The sequence below is a fragment of the Xiphias gladius genome, chromosome 21, assembly GCF_016859285.1.
Source record: "Xiphias gladius isolate SHS-SW01 ecotype Sanya breed wild chromosome 21, ASM1685928v1, whole genome shotgun sequence".
In the NCBI taxonomy this organism is placed as follows: domain Eukaryota; kingdom Metazoa; phylum Chordata; class Actinopteri; order Istiophoriformes; family Xiphiidae; genus Xiphias; species Xiphias gladius.
Genome location: NC_053420.1, coordinates 14,369,767 through 14,387,311, shown reverse-complemented (window position 1 = coordinate 14,387,311; position 17,545 = coordinate 14,369,767). Strand labels below are relative to the sequence as shown.

General features: G+C 40.7%; 2 protein-coding genes across 2 annotated transcripts; one reads left to right on the top strand and one right to left on the bottom strand.

Moving 5' to 3' along the window:
• Nucleotides 1-226: 226 nt before the first annotated feature.
• Nucleotides 227-5,971, top strand: si:dkey-183j2.10 (glutamate receptor U1). Its single transcript, XM_040159628.1, has 10 exons — nt 227-321; nt 510-595; nt 2,201-2,232; nt 2,333-2,512; nt 2,710-2,933; nt 3,056-3,153; nt 3,315-3,532; nt 3,650-3,869; nt 3,963-4,207; nt 5,410-5,971. The coding sequence occupies exons 2-10, from the start codon at nt 511-513 to the stop codon at nt 5,512-5,514; spliced, it is 1,407 nt and encodes a 468-aa protein (XP_040015562.1). The 5' UTR covers nt 227-321; nt 510; the 3' UTR covers nt 5,515-5,971.
• On the bottom strand, nt 5,972-16,118 carry plch2b (phospholipase C, eta 2b). Its single transcript, XM_040159006.1, has 22 exons — nt 16,076-16,118; nt 15,806-16,003; nt 14,597-14,743; nt 13,445-13,688; nt 13,077-13,206; nt 11,810-11,980; nt 11,230-11,323; nt 10,902-11,105; nt 10,680-10,800; nt 10,388-10,559; nt 10,100-10,210; nt 9,924-10,007; nt 9,671-9,768; nt 9,489-9,577; nt 9,172-9,357; nt 8,949-9,056; nt 8,733-8,857; nt 8,540-8,624; nt 8,296-8,442; nt 7,501-7,580; nt 6,354-7,410; nt 5,972-6,219 (listed from the first exon to the last, which is right to left on the bottom strand). The coding sequence occupies exons 1-22, from the start codon at nt 16,116-16,118 to the stop codon at nt 6,203-6,205; spliced, it is 3,711 nt and encodes a 1,236-aa protein (XP_040014940.1). The 3' UTR covers nt 5,972-6,202.
• Between the last annotated feature and the right edge of the window lie 1,427 nt (nt 16,119-17,545).

The following is a 17,545-nucleotide window of genomic DNA, read 5'->3' as shown; positions in this document are numbered from 1 at the left end:
GTTACTGGTCTCTCACAAGATGATGTGACTCAGATGCTTTTCTATTCATTTATATTATCAAGATATTCTTCAGAGTAATTTTTAGTATAAATCACCTCCTTTTAATCTGCAGTGGAAGCTGTATGTTCATACTTCATGCTGCTTCTTCCCAACCCTTCAAAATTCTTCCACTTTCTCCACCCACAAAAACGACGTTGGTTGTCTTGAGACGTTTGAATCTGAAAAACTTCAGCTCATGCTGCAGTACGGTTGAGCCCACTGGGGTCCGTCTGAAGCCTGACGTGCCAATCCAGCAGTCACATCTTGGACTCTTCTCAGATAGTAAGGACATCCATCTTATCTATACCCTCTAATCTGATTGTTAGTTTTTAAACTATTTAATGTGATGACTTGATTGACATCTTTTCATTTGTACGTAGAAAGATCTTTTAACATACATTCATGTAAGTTTATCCATGTGGTCCCTCTGATGCACCATCAACCACTAATCGACTATTTATAATTCGTAGGATGCAAATCACCAGAGACAAGATGCTGTTTGGCTTCTTTGTTTTGTTTTTTGGGTTTTTCCTGGACCTTGGAATGTGTACTGCAGGTAAGCGAATTTTATTCACCTCAGATTTGTACTTATGCAGAAATATTAACAACACACTAGAGCAATATAACAGATTTAACCAGGCTTGTTAGATAATGCTGACAATAGTTATACCGATAGTTAAACCATGCTGAAAGTGACTGAGCGTGCACTGATGTAGAAGTCGGTCTGGTTGACAAGATTTGAAAATTAAAAAAAAGAATTTTTGTTTCTGGATACGGATACTTCTTAGTTTGACCCGGTCACTGCATTTGTAATTCAGGGTGGTGGCAGCTTGCTTTTTGTCTCCGCCAGATTCCTCGTGTTTTCACAGCTGTGTTTGGTAGAAATTTCACAGGCTTGACAAGACATAAATACATAAACTGTCAGATCGGATGAATATCAAAGTGTTGTGCCACATCCTGTCCAACTCTTGTAGAAAAACAGACAAGGAAAGCAAGCCAGTTGACACTCTCACAAAAAATGGTAATAAATCAACTCTATGGAGCAAACAAAGACCCTGTGTTCAGAGTGGCCAAAAAGTGACAGGGGCTTGAAGAGCTTGTATACGTGTCATCTTTTGAAAAGGAGGATCTGATGGTTTTCAGGATCATCCTGTGGTGATGGATCCCTGAGGCCTTGGCCTGAATTGAGGCTTTTGATACTCTTTGACTGCCCTCCCATCTCACAGTGCCGTGGCATTGAGACTCTTGAATGAGCACACTGCTCTAAATAAATTGTGGTCAGCAAATCGTTTTCAAGCAGAAGAATAGAGTGGCCAGATCTCTGGGATACCGGAAACCAGTTGTGACCAAAAGGTCAATACTTGCACCCCAAAATTCACCTCAGACATCTTTGCGTGTCTGAATAAGGCTGAAGATGGCCCCCCCACAAAGAAGTCTTTGATTCAGCTAAGTTTAGGGTGGACAACAGCTGTGAGAATGACTGATGTATCCCCATTATTTGTTGCCTCCTCATACCTTCCAAACTGTTCAGTTTTCATAGACAAGATGAATGGTGCTATTCGTTTTTTTATCGTACATCTTTAATATTGTTACAACCCACAAAAAAGAATGCGGTAAATTTTAAACTGTCTACATTTTATATTAAATTTTAAAACATATCAAAAAAGAAGAACTTAGCCATAAATACCAAAATCATATATTAGCAAAAGTCTACACCCACAGTAGTTTCTCTTGCAATGCTTTGAACTAAATGCTGACGTCAGAAAAGTCACCATCACCAAAATTATTCATGCCAATCCATCTAATAGATGTTAAGATATTTCGCTGGACGTGTGAAAACTAGGACCTCCTGGTGCTGCTAGATAATAAGTCAGGGGATCACCAAAGTCTGACGGATTCACCCTCTGGGGACCACACATGTCTCTACACAATTTCGTGTTAATCCATACAATAGTTGTTGAGACCAACCGACCAAAACTGCAATCCCTAGAGCCTTAGCATTGGTAAAAACCCTGTTAAATTTGCAGTTATGTTTCAGTTAGTGATGTAGAAGCTCACGAAAAAACAAAAACACTTTTTAGAAAAGTTTAGAAAAGTTTGGGAACTACTGATCTGAGAATTATTGCACTAACCTGTTTATTACTTTCCCCCTCACAATCAGTGCAATCAGAGCTGAGAATCACAACAATAAAGGTAGCTAATCTGGCTCATACTCAAGCTTTATATCACTGTGAATACAAGGTTAAAGGTCAAACACATTTCACTGATTATCTTTTAACATATTTACTTATAGCAAGAACCATATACAATTTCCAAGGGCACACAACTGGAAGGCTTTTGCATGGACCTGCTGTCTGAAGTAGCCAAGAAACTGGGCTTCAAATACAGAGTGCAGCTGGTGAAGGATGGCTCGTACGGCAGGCAGGATGACAAGGGGAACTGGAATGGGATGATTGGAGAGGTGGTGAGAGGGGTGAGTACATGAAAACTGGCATTTGAAAGGGTCAAAGGGCAGCAAGGCACGCATTTACAATAAGTGAAAATGTAGTGCGAACAACAGCGAGGTTGTTGGTTGAATTAAAAACTCTTAAACCCCTTAGGGAGTTTCTATAAATGTACGGTACATAATATCTTATTACACACGTTTATGTATTTATGCCTTCCCTGCAGGAGGCAGATCTTGCGATCGCTCCGCTGACTCTCACTGCAGCCCGGGAGAAAGCTGTGGGGATGACCAAACCGTTCATGCAAACAGGAATCAGCATCCTGCTGAGGAAGGACATCTCCGAGAGATCAGGCTTCTTTGATTTCCTGACCCCCTTTACAGCCGAGACCTGGGTCGGCATCCTCATTGCCTATTTGGGGACTGCTGCAAGCATCTTCATAGTTGCCAGGTTGGTGATGCAAGGAATTTCATTTTTGATTTGTTATTTAAATGTGAATATCTACTGTCTGTTTTTGCCAGCAGTGGAGTGCTGTTACATTAATAATTGATATTTTTTGTATGTGAACGCAGAATCAGCCCATGTGAGTGGAGTCAGCCTCAGAGTGAACAGAACAGATTCAGCCTCATCCACAGCCTGTGGTACACAGCTGGAGCTCTGACTCTTCAAGGTAAACAGTAAAACCAGACACTTTGTATGCCAATTCAACAAACAGAGAGGAGATTCTCCTTGTTTAATGAATTGGCTCATTTGTTTTGCTTTGTCTGCAAAAATCATCCTTCACCTACAGACATTGACATTTTCCTTTGTGTTCTTTTTTTGTGTCGTCAGGTGCTGGTCCTCACCCCAAAGCTCTCTCAGGACGTGTCATTTGCTGCAGCTGGTGGTTATTTACTGTTGTCCTCCTGGCTTGTTATTTCTCTAACCTCAGCTCTTCTAAGAGCTCTGAGTCCACTCAGCTGATGGTGAAAGGGTTTGAGGACTTGGCCAATCAGGACACAACTGAGTATGGCTGCCTGGCTGGCTCTTCCACCCTTTCCTTCTTTAAGGTGTGAATGAAGACATTGGTCTCTCAGTTGTTAAGACTTGAAAGACGACTCATGCATTGCATCAAGTGTCTCACGGCAGTTTTTATGCTCTCTAATCGTTTTTTTTCCTTCCTTCAGAATTCAAACAACCCAGTGTACCGCAGAATCTATGAACACATGGAGAGAACTAAAAGTTTTGTGTCATCAATGGACGAAGGGGTCCGGCGTGCAAAAGAGGGCAACTTTGCCTTTATTGGAGAGTCTGTCTCTCTGGACTTGGCAGTAGCACGTCATTGTGAACTGGTCAGAGCTCATGAAGTCGTTGGCATGAGGGGATACAGCATTGCTGCCGCCCTTGGTGAGGCTGCTATTTTAAAGCATCATTAAATAACGTGATTTAAAGAAACATTGGAATAGTGTAGCTAATATTAAACCTATCAATTTCTTCAAGGTTCTCCCCTCATAAAGAACCTCAGTGTGGCAATCCTTCAGCTGAGTGAGGCTGGAGAGCTGGCTTACCTGCGAAGCAAGTGGTGGGCCAGCAGCTGCATAGCAGACAAAGCCAAGTCCTCATCTGTGCAGCTGCACGGTCTCAAGGGGATGTTTCTGGTTCTTTCCCTGGGCTTGGGGCTGGGAGCTCTGCTGGCTCTCGTGGAGCTCATCTCCAAGAGTCGCAGAAGTGCAGCGGAGCAGAGGGTATGTGCAAGTGCATTCACAAATTCAATTACCGCTGTCCAGTGACAAAACATCCATTCCCAAAGTGTTAACTTTCCAAAAACTAAACCAAACAGTCTTGTTTTTAGCTTGACACTGTAAATGTGTGTTTATCAACTAGGATTTGAAACTGTTTCATAAGCCTGGAGCGTGCAGCGGTTGCTCAACCGTTTAAAGACAACACAAATTTGTTATAGTTCAAAGCAACCCTGTCATTTACCAATTGGTTTTCACATCAGCTGTAAAACACCCTAATGCAGAAGACACAGCCAGACTCAGACAGTCATGCTTCCTCAACAACACACAGGCCTAAGATTTGTGTGGATGCTTTGAGGCAAGCGGTTCTAGCAAATCCTTGTCAGATAAAACTTTTAACAAAGAGAAACAAATTAATCGTAATGAACTTCTGCTTGTTAAACCTAGTAAGGGGCTTCTGTGTCTACATATAGCCCTGTTTCTAAGTCTGTTGAAGATGCGGTTAATAAACACTGGCATATCTTGGCATCTGACTCCAGTACTGGGAAAGCCTTTGAGTCAGCTACTAGATTCTGCCACAAGAGGGCGCCTAGCATAAGAGACTATCTAGATAAACCTGATATGCCAATAACACCTTCAAATGTTTTGCCCAACATTCCCAGTGGTAACTTTCCTTGTTCTAACTTGTGTAAAATGCAGCTTTCTGATCGGAGGTAATAAGTCCACTCCTCCTTCAACTGGCAGGAACATTTTTTTTGTTAAAGGCAGAATCACATGTAACACCACTTTAGTTGTTTATCCACTTAAATGTCCATATGATTTATCTTATGTTGGCAAAAAAATGTAATCTAAAAACTCAAATTTGTGAACATCATTATTACATTAGGAATCATGATGAGACGTCCCCCATAGCCACTTCAGTGCCTATAATCATATGGTTGATGACGGTTGATTTACAGGCATTGAGGTTGTTCAAGTTCCCTGAACTGGGGGTGATCGAGAAAAGAAACTTGGATTCATTATCTGGAAACTTTATCGCTGTCTGGCTTGAAGGAGGACTCTGCATTTTGTAATACGATTTATGTTTAGTGAGATTTGTTTTTTGTTGCAATCCTCTTGGTATGAGTGTTATTTGGAATACGGGTCCGCCTATTGGCCATGTTCACATTTGTTTCACAACCGTTGATGTTTATATGTCCTGCCCTCAGAAATCCTGCTGCACTGTGCTGACTGAAGAACTGAGTCTGCGCTTGAGGACCAGCAATGCGAGCACACCCCAGGAAAATGTAGACAAAGATAAAGAAAAAGCATAGAAATGACATAGAAACATGTAGTTTTAACATGTCTGAAAACGGTGTTTCTTTTCACTTTTAGTTTGTTTGGTTTAAAAGTTATTTCTAATATTCACAGGAACCTTAACGTTATTCTAGGATTTGAACTTTCTCACTTGTAAAGATACATCAGAAAATAAAAAAACTCACACTTTATTAAAATAATCAGTTTATTGATTTTCAAGTACAAATGCTACTGTTTCAATGAAAAAGCAAAACATTATAGTTTAAATATTATGAAAATAATGATCCATGTTTACACCTGAAACTGAGACTTTTTACTAACAAATAGTGATCATGTACTTCTAAGTTTGCTAGTACTTTTTTATGACTCTACATCATGCTGTTTTGTACAGTTGGCAATGGCATCACATGATTTTAATAATTTCCTTTTAAAAACTATTTCATGCATAAAAACGGTGTTGTTTGTAAACATTCCAGCAGCATGAATACAACAGTGTGGATTGTAAACATTACAGCAGGCCTAAAATAATAAAAACACTCTAATTGTGTAATTCTGCTTCGTGTCTTCCCATGCATCTAGAAAGAAAATCAGAACTGCTTTGTGACTCTGTCCCCTCATCTATGTTTGTCCTCCCACACCTCCTCTGTGTTGTAGTTGTTGCTCGTCTTCTGCGTCCTCAGAAGGAGCTTGTTGTCTTTGGAGTCATTAATTAAAACTGTGGTCTGATAAAAAAATAAAAATACAAAAAAAATACAAAAAGTAAAAACAAAAACCAGAATTTAATACAGCCATTTAAATTATACATTTGTTTTCATTTTACTTTGCAAACAAGAATCTCAAGTCATCCATGACTCACCATCTAGAAAAAGCGGTGACTTACAGCGGATTTCTCTCATCTTCTGGTCAAAAAGGGCCTTCATCTCCCTCTGCAGGGTGCTGTCACGCTGCTCCGTGCTGGCAGGCACACAGGAGGGCACAGACTCCAGGCTATCAGTGCTGCCGCCGCTGCTGCTGGACGTGCTGTCGGACAGGCAGAGACCGTTGGGTATGTGTCTCACCTGGTTCCTGTAGCTGCCATAGTTTTGTGCTCGCTGCGTCTGTGAAGCAGGTTTGCGGTTCACCATCGGTGTCTGAGGAGAGGTAGTCTGTTTTCGAGGGCAACTGCGTGAGCGGGCCTTTGTACGTAATGGGGTGAACGGTCGGTGGGTGGCTAGAGCCTCTAAGGTCCGTCTCACCCTGGCGGGGGATGATGGAGGGATAAGTGGAGGAGATTTGGCTTCAGGCTGGGGCAGAGGCTGAGGCTGAGGGAGCCAATCAGTCCGACTCTGGGTTTCTGGTGGTCGCTCAGGTTCAATAGCCAATTCTTGTGCTACTGATGGCTCAGGCTGCTCTGGTTCAAATGTCTGAACTGTCTCCTGCTCAGCACAGTTTGACTCTGGTGGTTCATTAAGTTCATTCTCCATTTCTTCTCGTATTGGATTTTGGCTGTCAGGGGCAGGACTATCGGGACAAGAGGCCTGGGAAGAGGTTTCAAGGTCAAAGCTATCTGCTATCGCACAGGGAGCAGCCCCCATGTGGTGGGAGTCAGTGGAGGACATCCGGCTGAAGATCCCTCTCCTTGTCTCGGGTGGTTCATGAATTTTAACTCTGTGAGCACGCCTCACTGGCTCACTCATGGCCCCTTTGTGGATGGCAGCCTTGGCTGCCGGCCCTTGCACCAGAGGAGACATTTCCGCATTCCTGCTGTCCTGAGAGATGGTATCCAGATCCTTGCGGAAGTACAGAGCACGTCCGTCTTCTGAGGACTGGACAGAGAAGTCTAGGGAAGGCTGCCTTTGATGACCCTTCATATGCTTCTGAGCTGCTTTTTGGATGTGTTTTCTGGCAGCTTGCACCGCATTTGAGGGTTTGATCTGTTTTGCAAAGAACACAAAAAGGTTTTAGGATATCCTTTTCAGATGAATCTGAAATTAGATGTGTGTTTATTATTTTGAATTGCTCACCTTTCCTGTTATATCATTGATAGCGACATGAACAAAGACGGACGACTCCGCCATCCCCTCCAGGTACACGTGCCGATAACCTACAAGTGTTGCATTAAAAAAAATCCTGTTAAACTGAATTTCATTCATATTTAAAGAATAGTTCAACATTTTGGGAAATATGCTTATTTGCGTTCTTGCATGGAATTAGCTAATTTACATGTTGCGTATCATTTATTTAATCTGTACAAAAGCCAAAATGTAAAAATGACAAGTTGTAGTTTTATGAGGGGTTAAGTGTGTGGGACTGTTTCTTGGCTGGGTGCAGCCACTTCCTGGAGTCTTGTAATTACTAAGTTACTGCGAGATATAATGTGTAATGTGTAGTAAGTGAGCTTTACATTAGCTGGTGGGCCGAATGTGTTACCTTTTTAAACACTCTAGCTGTTTCTCCCTGTTTCCGGTCTTTTTGCTAAGCTTAGCTAACTGGCAGCTGCCTTACTGAATGGATAGTTATGAGAGTAGTATCAATCGTCTTATCTAACTCTCTGTAGAAAAGCAAATAAGCATATTATCCAAAATGTTTGACTATTCTTTTAATGCTGTTTTTCTGTAAACTGAACTCACACTTTTCCCATTGGAAAAGATATTTCAAAAAAACTTGTTCACACAGGCTCTGCATTTTTCTTACAATGTTTTGATCTGCTGATCCTTAAACTGCATAAAGTTGAAACTGTAACTGATTAAACTTATGGGGATTTTTACTCGGAGCAAACTCTGGAGAATGCATCACAGATATCTTTTTATGTAACGTACCCGGCATCAAACTGGTGAAAGCTACAGTCCTTTGTCCAATGAAATCTCGTCCAATAGGATCATGATCCCACACCTGGAAACGCACCAGGGCGATCTGCGGCATTTGAATATTAAAGACGAGGGTCTCCTCCCACATCGGGTTGAAACCTGAATGACAGCAGAAGGGAAGATACCAAGACTGAAAAGCACAAAAGTCAACTTGGTATGAGATCATTGAATTGCGTGATGGAGCCTGCACAGATACCATTATCATCCACCACCCTGGTCTGCTGCTTGGAACAATCAACAGGTAGACCAATAATCTCAACCTCCACAAAGGGATCAATAATCTGAAAGTGTAAAAACATGAAGAGAAACAGTATTTTAGAGATAAAACAGTTTTTAATATGCCTTAACAGTGTAGCCACCATTTTATGTCTGCTATACTTTGGCCTCACCTCTCCTCTGTCCCCAAACATCGAGTCCTTTGGTTTGGGAAGCTGCTGTCCACTGATGATCTTTAGCACTAACTGAGTCTTTCTGTGTCCTGGTAGAGGATCCTCCAACATGGGATTAAAGGCAGCTGTGAAAAAACAACAAAAAAAAACAAGTTACTATATCCTCACACAGGGACAGGTTCCATTCACTCTTTACAAACTCCAATACGCACACACCTTTACACATGAACTTAGGCTTCAGGATATATCCACAGTTTCCATTGCTTGAGAACTTGGCTCGGTTCAGTTCGAGCATACGTCCCTCTGTCTGATAGTTCATCGCAACTAAAATCAAACATATATACAAATGAAAAGCTGCTATAATACCAAACAGACGTCGTATTGTTATTTATTAAAATTATGCGGTATTTGTCTCTGACAAAGTCTCTGACGGTCTTACCCATATGGCATCCTGCATTCCAGTATGGTTGTGGGTTGAAGTTGCTTGAGTCCACTCTGTAGTTGGATGGGTAGACCCTTAGAAGCTGGCGCTGGTTTAAACGCACCAACTCACCCGGCTTCAGTTGTAAGATCTGGTTCATAACAGTCTCATTGAGGGATGATACCTGCCAACTGTTCGCAAATGCTGCCAGACGTAAACAAAACAGTATCAAGCATCCTTTCTCAATACTTACAATGACCTGCAAGATATATTTGTTGCAAACATATGCAAAAAATATCAAGTTGGATGTTCACTTTAATGTCTCTTGAGTTTACCTTGTGTTTCTATGTCATGCACACGGACAGATTTCGTGTATTTGACTAGGTCGGACAGAGGTCGAGCCAGCCTCATGGTTTTCCTCTTCCTGAAGGGAAAGTTGTAGACATACAAGTGCAACTGATAATCCTAGGAGCATTAGACTGCTAAAACTTTGTAATTCAACGACTAATAGTCTTACTTGGGATGGTAAACAATTTGGGTCCTTTCCCTGCTGCTGCTGTAGTCTGATTCTCTGTCAGACATCACCTTATTTTTTACTCGAATTCTCTTTTTCCCCTGAAAAAAAACGGATCTTTTTTTTAAAAATTCAGACTAGTCTAAACAGTAAGCTGTCAAATTTATTATTCACATTTTTATCCCAGGAAGTGAGGTTAAAACTCAATTGGAGGGAAGATATTTAAATAGCTTGAGAAAATGAACAAACGTCAGACCTTTCGTCTGAAGCTCCTTATGATTGATCTGCCAAAGCGTCTCTTCTTTTTGGGCTGATTGGTAGAAGTAACATTATTCCCATCCTGAAAACGTCACAGATAATATATGAATGTGTGTATACTATCTATCTGTCTATCTATGTATCTATCTATCTATGTTTCAAGGTTTCACTAACCTGTGGGTTCTCATCATCATCGTCTTCCTCCTCTTCCTCGTCACCAGTGTCTTCATCCGACACATCACCTTCCTCTGCATCAGGGTCTACGTTTGCTGGCAGCTTCTTTCCCTAATAAACAACAATCATTTATTCAGTTACTCATAAAAAAGGCACTTAGCCTTTTAATGTGCAACTGTGCTTTGTTGTATATTTTTACTACTTTATATTTACTGCTTATACTTTGTGTGGGTCCGTTCAGCTCAGCACTTAGCAGAATATCATGTGTTGCTAAAAAAAAGGCTTTACCTTGACTAACACTTTCCCTTTCAGAATCTCAGGTGAGGGCAGCTTCTTGCATTCGTGCACGTTGACATTGGACAGGTCCAGTTTGTCCTGCAGCACCTCTCTCAGATACTCAGCCATCTTTTTCTGCTGAGGCACAGTGCAGTGGTTCTCTATGGACAAGATCACTGGGTACCTGTGGTGGGGGGGTGGGGGATGATACCAGGGTTACTGAGCCAGCATGGCATATAGGCATGATGCTTTTTACTGTGCTGGCTGTCAAACTTTACTAATATCAGGACCCAGAAGCACTTACTGTGATTTTGTGAAGGCATATTTGTTAATTGTTTCAATAACGTCTTTGAAGAGAATTTTGGATGTCAAGGTGTAACCATGATGGATAATGGGCTCTCCATCCGGCCCATCCCAGCAGTCCACTGAAAGAGGAGGAGGAAAGTGCATTGCCTGAACTGTGGGGCCTGTACTGTGATGAAATTACAGTGAAGAGAGCTGAACTTCTAGTTTTGCAGGCTCTTACCCTCCACACAGCGACAGCCAGCCTGGAGAACATAGGCATACATTTCCACTCTAGACTGAGACATCAGCTGGTCTCCTGTCAGGTAGGTGTTGTGTGATGTGGCAATGAAGTAGTTACACAGAGGCTGCGTCATGTCCTGGTTCACCTGATTGTGCTCGGGGTTGAAGATATCACCTGCAGGACTCCGCATGTAGTTGGTGAAACCTGAAGGAAGAAAGTTTCATACCAGGTGTTTTATTTGTATGTTGATGTCATGTCTGGTCCAAGTGACACATGTGATGTCAATGATGCTTCATTTGTCACATGCATATTTGGGCATTCGCCGTACCATCAATACCCAGTACCAAACGCTGCAGGTTCTCAGGACATGGCTCAAACTTTGCCACAATGTCAACTAGATGCTCTCTGGCCAGACCTCGCATCTGCAAAAAAAACAACATGAGGAATCATCTTTTTGGTTAACTTACCCAAAATTTGACACATATGTTTTGTCAGTTGAATGCTTTTATTGTGAAGTAGCAGCAGTAGGAAATGTTCGATTTGCATTGGTAGTAACTTAAGTTCTTTTAAGTTCTTTTAAATCAAGGTTTAAAACTTTTGTTTGTCACTGCATAACTTAAATTTGAGACTTTTACTTTTATTCTAGGGTTTTATCTAGTAAAAACAGTAGAAAGTGAGGCTTATGTCAGGCTCTGCAACCAACAATGAAAACTAATATAAAGAGAAGAAACAACAGAATTTAAATACATGAATGGCTATTGAAAAAAAATACTGACCATGAACAGTGTCACAAATGGGGTTTGATTTGATGAAAATATTAAGTTTATAAATTTTTCAAGAAAATACACAGAATAAGGTGTTCTTTCCATCTGAAATCTGTGTGATTAGTTTTACTCAGTTTGTTGTACCTTCTGTTCATTTTCCAGAAAGCGTGCAAGGTCGTGGAGATCCAAGACTTCTTTCTGATTGCTGTAGGAGATCATTATAAGATAGAGGTCTCTGCGTGTGGAAATCATCTTATAGAACGAACAGAATTCTTCAAAGCCCAGAGAGCCCTGGTTCTCGTCTGTGTCTGCTTCCTACAGATAGTGACAAAAGTATTTTTTGAGCCAGAGATAACTCTCTCAGTATGTGTGATTTGAGATAACCACCCTGCCAAAGAAAAATATGTACCACTACATAGCCATCTGAAGCATGTATCTCTGTAACCATCAAACACGATGGAGCTCATTCACAGAGACTATCATTATAAGGAGGGGAGGATAGTGAGCGACTGAACTAAAGCAATTTTGCAGTGCAGCTGAAGCCATCTGTTCAGCGGTGGCCATATGGCCGTCCTGTGGCACTTTCCTGCCAAAATACTGTATATACATATTTGTCTGCTGGCTCCATCGCCATCGTTTTGTCTTACTGCTTCCATAACCAAAAATGATGTGAAGATCATGTTGAGACTAGACATCTTAAGGAAACATCAAGAATTTTCTAGCAATAACCCTTTTCTTTAACGTAAAGGTCTTAATAATTCTTTTTTCAACCCTGGTTTCTTTCTGTTGTCAGTTTGCACTCAGAGGAAGGGTGCCTGTCCAAAACATCAATGCGTTAAGAAATCATTAAATTTTCCTCTCCAGAAGCCACTTGTCAATCCTGTCCTGCAAATGCTTTCTTTTTTTCTGGTTTAGAAAAATTAAGTGCTAGATGCCATTTTTTGCTATATAAAAACTTCTTTCTTTATTTTTAACCATGGTAGCAGCTCGATTGCGGTGAAAATTTTTACAGATATTCATGGTCCTGAGAGGACAAAGCCCTACTGACTTTGGCTATCCCCTGACTCCAACAGGCTTCATAAAGATGGTGACCATGGTAAACACCTTCGTTGTGAACATGCTAGTATGCAGACACTAGCATTTAGTGCGTAGCACAGCTGTTGCTGAGTTGCAGCTTCACAGAGCTGACTGCATGGCTGTAAACTCTTAGTCTTGTTTGTTTATTTTCAGCTGCAGAGCCATCAATCCAGTCACCAGTTAAATCACATAGCTTCATACAATTATGTTTTGCAGCCATGATGTTGTGTTAGTGACACCAGATTACAAAATATGCAAAAGCTGAGAGGTATCTTTGATGATGGGTCATGCACACGAAATCTATGATTAACCTTTGTGGAACCTGTGGTCTTACTTGAAACATCTCTCTGACTTTCTGCTTGGGTAAATTCACATTGAGTTTGTGGAGCAGCTGGTGAACCTCTCCAATGCTCAACGTGCCATCTCCGTTTTTGTCGGCCTCAGAGAAAGTCTGCTGTAACCATGTTAGGCTGCAGTTAAGGAGGAAACTACAAGGATCATGATCGGGTTGGTTCATGTGAGTGTTTCTGTCAGAGTATTCTCAACTTCTTGTACCAATGGTGTAATTATTCAGTTCAGAGTGTTTTTATCATCACTCTTAAGCTAAATAATCAGTTGAATATGAAGTCATGTGTTTATAACAGTTAATTATGTTGCCATTTAGAGACTGAATATGTGCATGACTGGCTGGATAAAGGATATTGATCACGGGTGCGTTGCCTCCGGGCCAAACTGTCTTCATCACTGATACCAGCCATGAGGTATTTCAGCCCAGTGATCCAGGTGCGGGTCTCCTCTGCATTGGTGGAGACCAGGTCCAGGGACTTCACACGCTCCCCGTAGTAGATACTGAAGCAGCAGTTTGGGTCGAAACGGTTGTCTGCGTACCGCCTGAAGATCTCAGATTTTTTCCCCTCACAGACTTCATGGATGGAATCAATAGTTACTGAAACAGATGATCAAGGGAGGTTGTAGTGATCAATCAGAGCTTTCCATCATTTTAAATTGTGTTTGTTTGGATCAGTGGCTCCAGTGATTGTCATTAGACTCTTTTTGTGCTGAAACACTTGTGTAAGTACCCCTTCAGTCCTTTATCAAAAACTGCATTTTTGTCCCTCAAAGTCTCTAATTAGCTTCAAATATGGATGTATTATGTACAGTTTCTTTTTTAGAATAACCAGGGCTTTTTAAAAATGAAGAAATATTTGATTTAAATAATTGCTTTCAACATTTATTATGGGTTTTATACATAAGTTTGCCTAGAAAAATGCTGTGATAAAATGCATTTTACTGTAATTTACAGGGTACAATGTGATAGCTCGTAATGAAACAGTAATCCAACATATATTGCTCGTGAAATTAATTTTTCATAACCAATTAATAAATCAGGCAGCTATTTAGTGAACTTTTTACAGCATCTTTCCGCATCAAGCATAATGGTACATAATCAAATTTTTACATGCAAATATTGCTTTTATCGCCATAACAACACACAAAGAGGGGTTACAACCAAATGTAATTTTGCTCAGAGGGACCAGAGTTAGTGATCTCAAGATATACTCATAGATTAATGCGCAAGCCTCACCTAAACAGAGGGCGGCACATCGGTATTCTGCAGCCCCACTGAGAGAAGAGGAGGTTCAATCTATTCATACCCCTCCTAATCTTCAATAAATCTAATTTGTCTTTTTAGTGATGGTGATTTTACAGCACTTATGCTCTTGCCATGTGGTCAGCGCTGAATAGTTTGATCTTGAGTGCTACATTAAAACCAAAACCATCCACAAGAGCAGCCAACTGAAAAATGCATATTCAGATGTTCAGTTCTGTAAATTCAGAGTGGTGAGCGCTCACTTTTGGCCTTGTCATGTTTCCTGGAGGGCCGCCATCGGATGCAGGACTTGTGCTCGTCCAGGTAAAAGAATCTGACCAGTCCTTTCTTCTTCCCCTTCAGTTTGGTCATCTGAGTGCCACTCTGCATGGTGCACATGCACCTCTCCACTACATGAGAGCACAAGGAGACGTATTAATTTATCAAGGGTCAAATGGCAGTCCTTGTCTGTTAGTGAAACCTTTCAGTAATCCGCTGGGATGATCACATTGTCATTTACGTAGTCTAAACATCACATGAAGTCCATTCAAACTGTGTTTCTGTTAAGTTTTTAAGTGAAATTGTATCATGTTGTTGCTTGAGATTGTCCATTTTTCCCACTGATTTAGTCAAAAATGCCTTGGTATAATTGGAAATTTTGTTGAGACTGTGTGTATTATGTGAAATATTGCAGTGTGCTGTGATTTTGTGCAGGAAGACATTATAACTAACTCAAAGGAATCCCTGAAGCCGCCGAGACAAATAGAGGTTTACCATCAAGCACTTGTTTGTGAGATTATAGGCTGCGTCACACAGGGGTTTAAGGAGCTTTTTATGTGTTAATGATTAGAGGCCCAATAAGGAAGAGATACAAAACCCTGAAATGATTATTGTCTGAAAAAACAAATCAATCAATTATCAGCTGACTCACAAGGATTGAAATTATTTCTCCACACTTCTTTTTTCAAATTTGAATGGTGGGTTCATAGTGCTTGTACTGAAATAGCATGTCAGATCCAACAATTTTGTTATAAAATTCAGGTCATCCTTCTTCATGGTGAAGTGGCGTGATTGTTTTGTGCGCTGAGAGCAGGTAACCTTTGTTTGTTATCTGAAGCTCAGATACATATGACGCAACCTGGCACATGTTTCAGGCTAATCCTAAAGGATTGTCTACTCTCCATATGCCCATTATCTACTTGCAGGCTTCCCAGCTTCCCTCCTTCTCCACTCTATTATACTGTATGTGGAATGCCTACATTTTGGATGTCATTTATAATAAGGTTAAAGTTTCAAATTCACAGGTTGTGGTTTTTGAAAAATCAAATCAATGTCATATGTGTCCAGTTAAAAAATCCCTCTTTAGTTTGCAGCAAATCATAAATCCTTCTGCTAAACAACCTGTTGATATTCTGCAGTGCTTTGAGGACTGGAAGGCAAAATTATTTAATGAGTCATTACTGAGTCCTTACCTATCTGACCCAGCCTCCATTTGGGCTGTGCAACCATGCTGCCACCAATCCAGAAAAACTCCTCTGCGAGTCTAGATATGGATGCCTTCTGCCAGAGTTTTGGGGAGCTCATAATGGACGGGGTGGGAGAATTCAAGGAGCTCGAGGCCTGTTTCACCTGATGGGAAGAGCCCTTAGCCAGAGAGGGGGAGAACCTTCCTGATGACAAAGATCCCATAGACTGAAAGGTGGTCTTCTTGGGTGAGAGAGAAGACAGTGGTGAGCTACCACTCAGCCCTGGAGACAAAGGTGCCATCGCTGGGGAGATGTTCATCCCTGAATCGTACATTTGAGTCCAACTATCCTGTCCCATTCACACCACATGAACCCACCTTCCTCCTCATTCTGCTGGGCTCTTCAGCAAAGTTTCTTTATAGGACAGCTTCTCTCATGCAGCTTCAATAGTCTCAGCATATCCTCCTCTTCCAGTTAAAGTCTTGGGACAAGGGATCAGGGAACAATATTCCCATCCCACAGGTTCATTCTTCGTCATCCTGTACTCAGTGATCCAGCATAGCAGCCACTGATTCTTTTTTATTTATTGCACTGAAAGAAGGCTTGCAGAGAGGAGGTGTACAACATGTGTCAGTCACTAAATCTTCCTCAAGCTGTAATCCTGGAGCAAGGCTTCAGCCCTGCTTTCATGGATGGATTTTCACGCAACTAGTAAGCCCTTGAGGAACGAGAGCGGGATAGGAACGGTTCACATATTAATTTAACTACATTTATGGCAGTCCTAATCATTACAGAATATAGAAGTTATACTTGATACTTTTAATAAACTGTTGTTAGGATAGCCAGTACTAGGATTTAAGGTCATACTGGCGCATTTGAATATTAACAAGCAGGAATCATCCACTCTTAAACTGTGTGCAATGATTTCCCCCTAGAGGCGACTGTGTGACACACAGTACATGTATACATATACTGATTAGCCACAACATTAATAGTGTATAATATCTATCTCTATACACACATATATACATATACATATACACACACACATATACATATATATACATATACATATATATATATATATACACACATATATATATATATACATATACATATATATATATACATATACATATATATATATATATACATATACATATATATATAGACACATATACATATATATATAGACACATATACACACACATATATATATATATATATATATATATATACACACACACATATACATACATACATACATACATACATATATTGACATATAGATATAGACAGACATATATAGATATATAGATATGTACATTCAGCTTACTTTATAGTAAACCCACATTGAGTTAATTTCTTTGCCTGATGGACCCTGCACAGAGAAAACTTTCTCACTCTTCTGTAAGTCTTTGTTGCACCTGTTAGGGTGGGACAACTTACACCTTTATCAACATAATATAATACATTATAGCAGACTGTCAACATGACATAATAGACCTTTTCCACTGCAAACATTTTGACTTGTGTTATAGTAGAAAAAGCACAGGTGGAATCACTAGGATTAAAGATGGCTCAGTTCAACTAAGTGTCCCAGTAAACCATTCCAAAGAGCCAGCACACACAATACCAGGATCTCGCCCATGTGGAATGCAGCCATTGTTAATGCTATTAAATACACCTGTGCTATCCCTGCTTTGACATGACAAAATGTCTGCTGTGAAAAAGGTCTGTTCCTGG

Bases quoted from the DNA above. Each gene is read 5' to 3' on its own strand.
- plch2b (XM_040159006.1), bottom strand. From the start codon at position 16,118: ATGAACATCTCCCCAGCGATGGCACCTTTGTCTCCAGGGCTGA. The intron at 14,744-15,805 runs GTAAGGACTCAG...GCTCTCATGTAG, and splicing joins ATGGAGGCTGGGTCAGATAG to TGGAGAGGTGCATGTGCACC. The intron at 7,411-7,500 runs GTGAGCAATTCA...TTTGCAAAACAG, and splicing joins TCAATGATATAACAGGAAAG to ATCAAACCCTCAAATGCGGT.
- si:dkey-183j2.10 (XM_040159628.1), top strand. From the start codon at position 511: ATGCAAATCACCAGAGACAAGATGCTGTTTGGCTTCTTTGTTTTGTTT. The intron at 596-2,200 runs GTAAGCGAATTT...CCTCACAATCAG, and splicing joins CCTTGGAATGTGTACTGCAG to TGCAATCAGAGCTGAGAATC. The intron at 4,208-5,409 runs GTATGTGCAAGT...TCCTGCCCTCAG, and splicing joins GAAGTGCAGCGGAGCAGAGG to AAATCCTGCTGCACTGTGCT.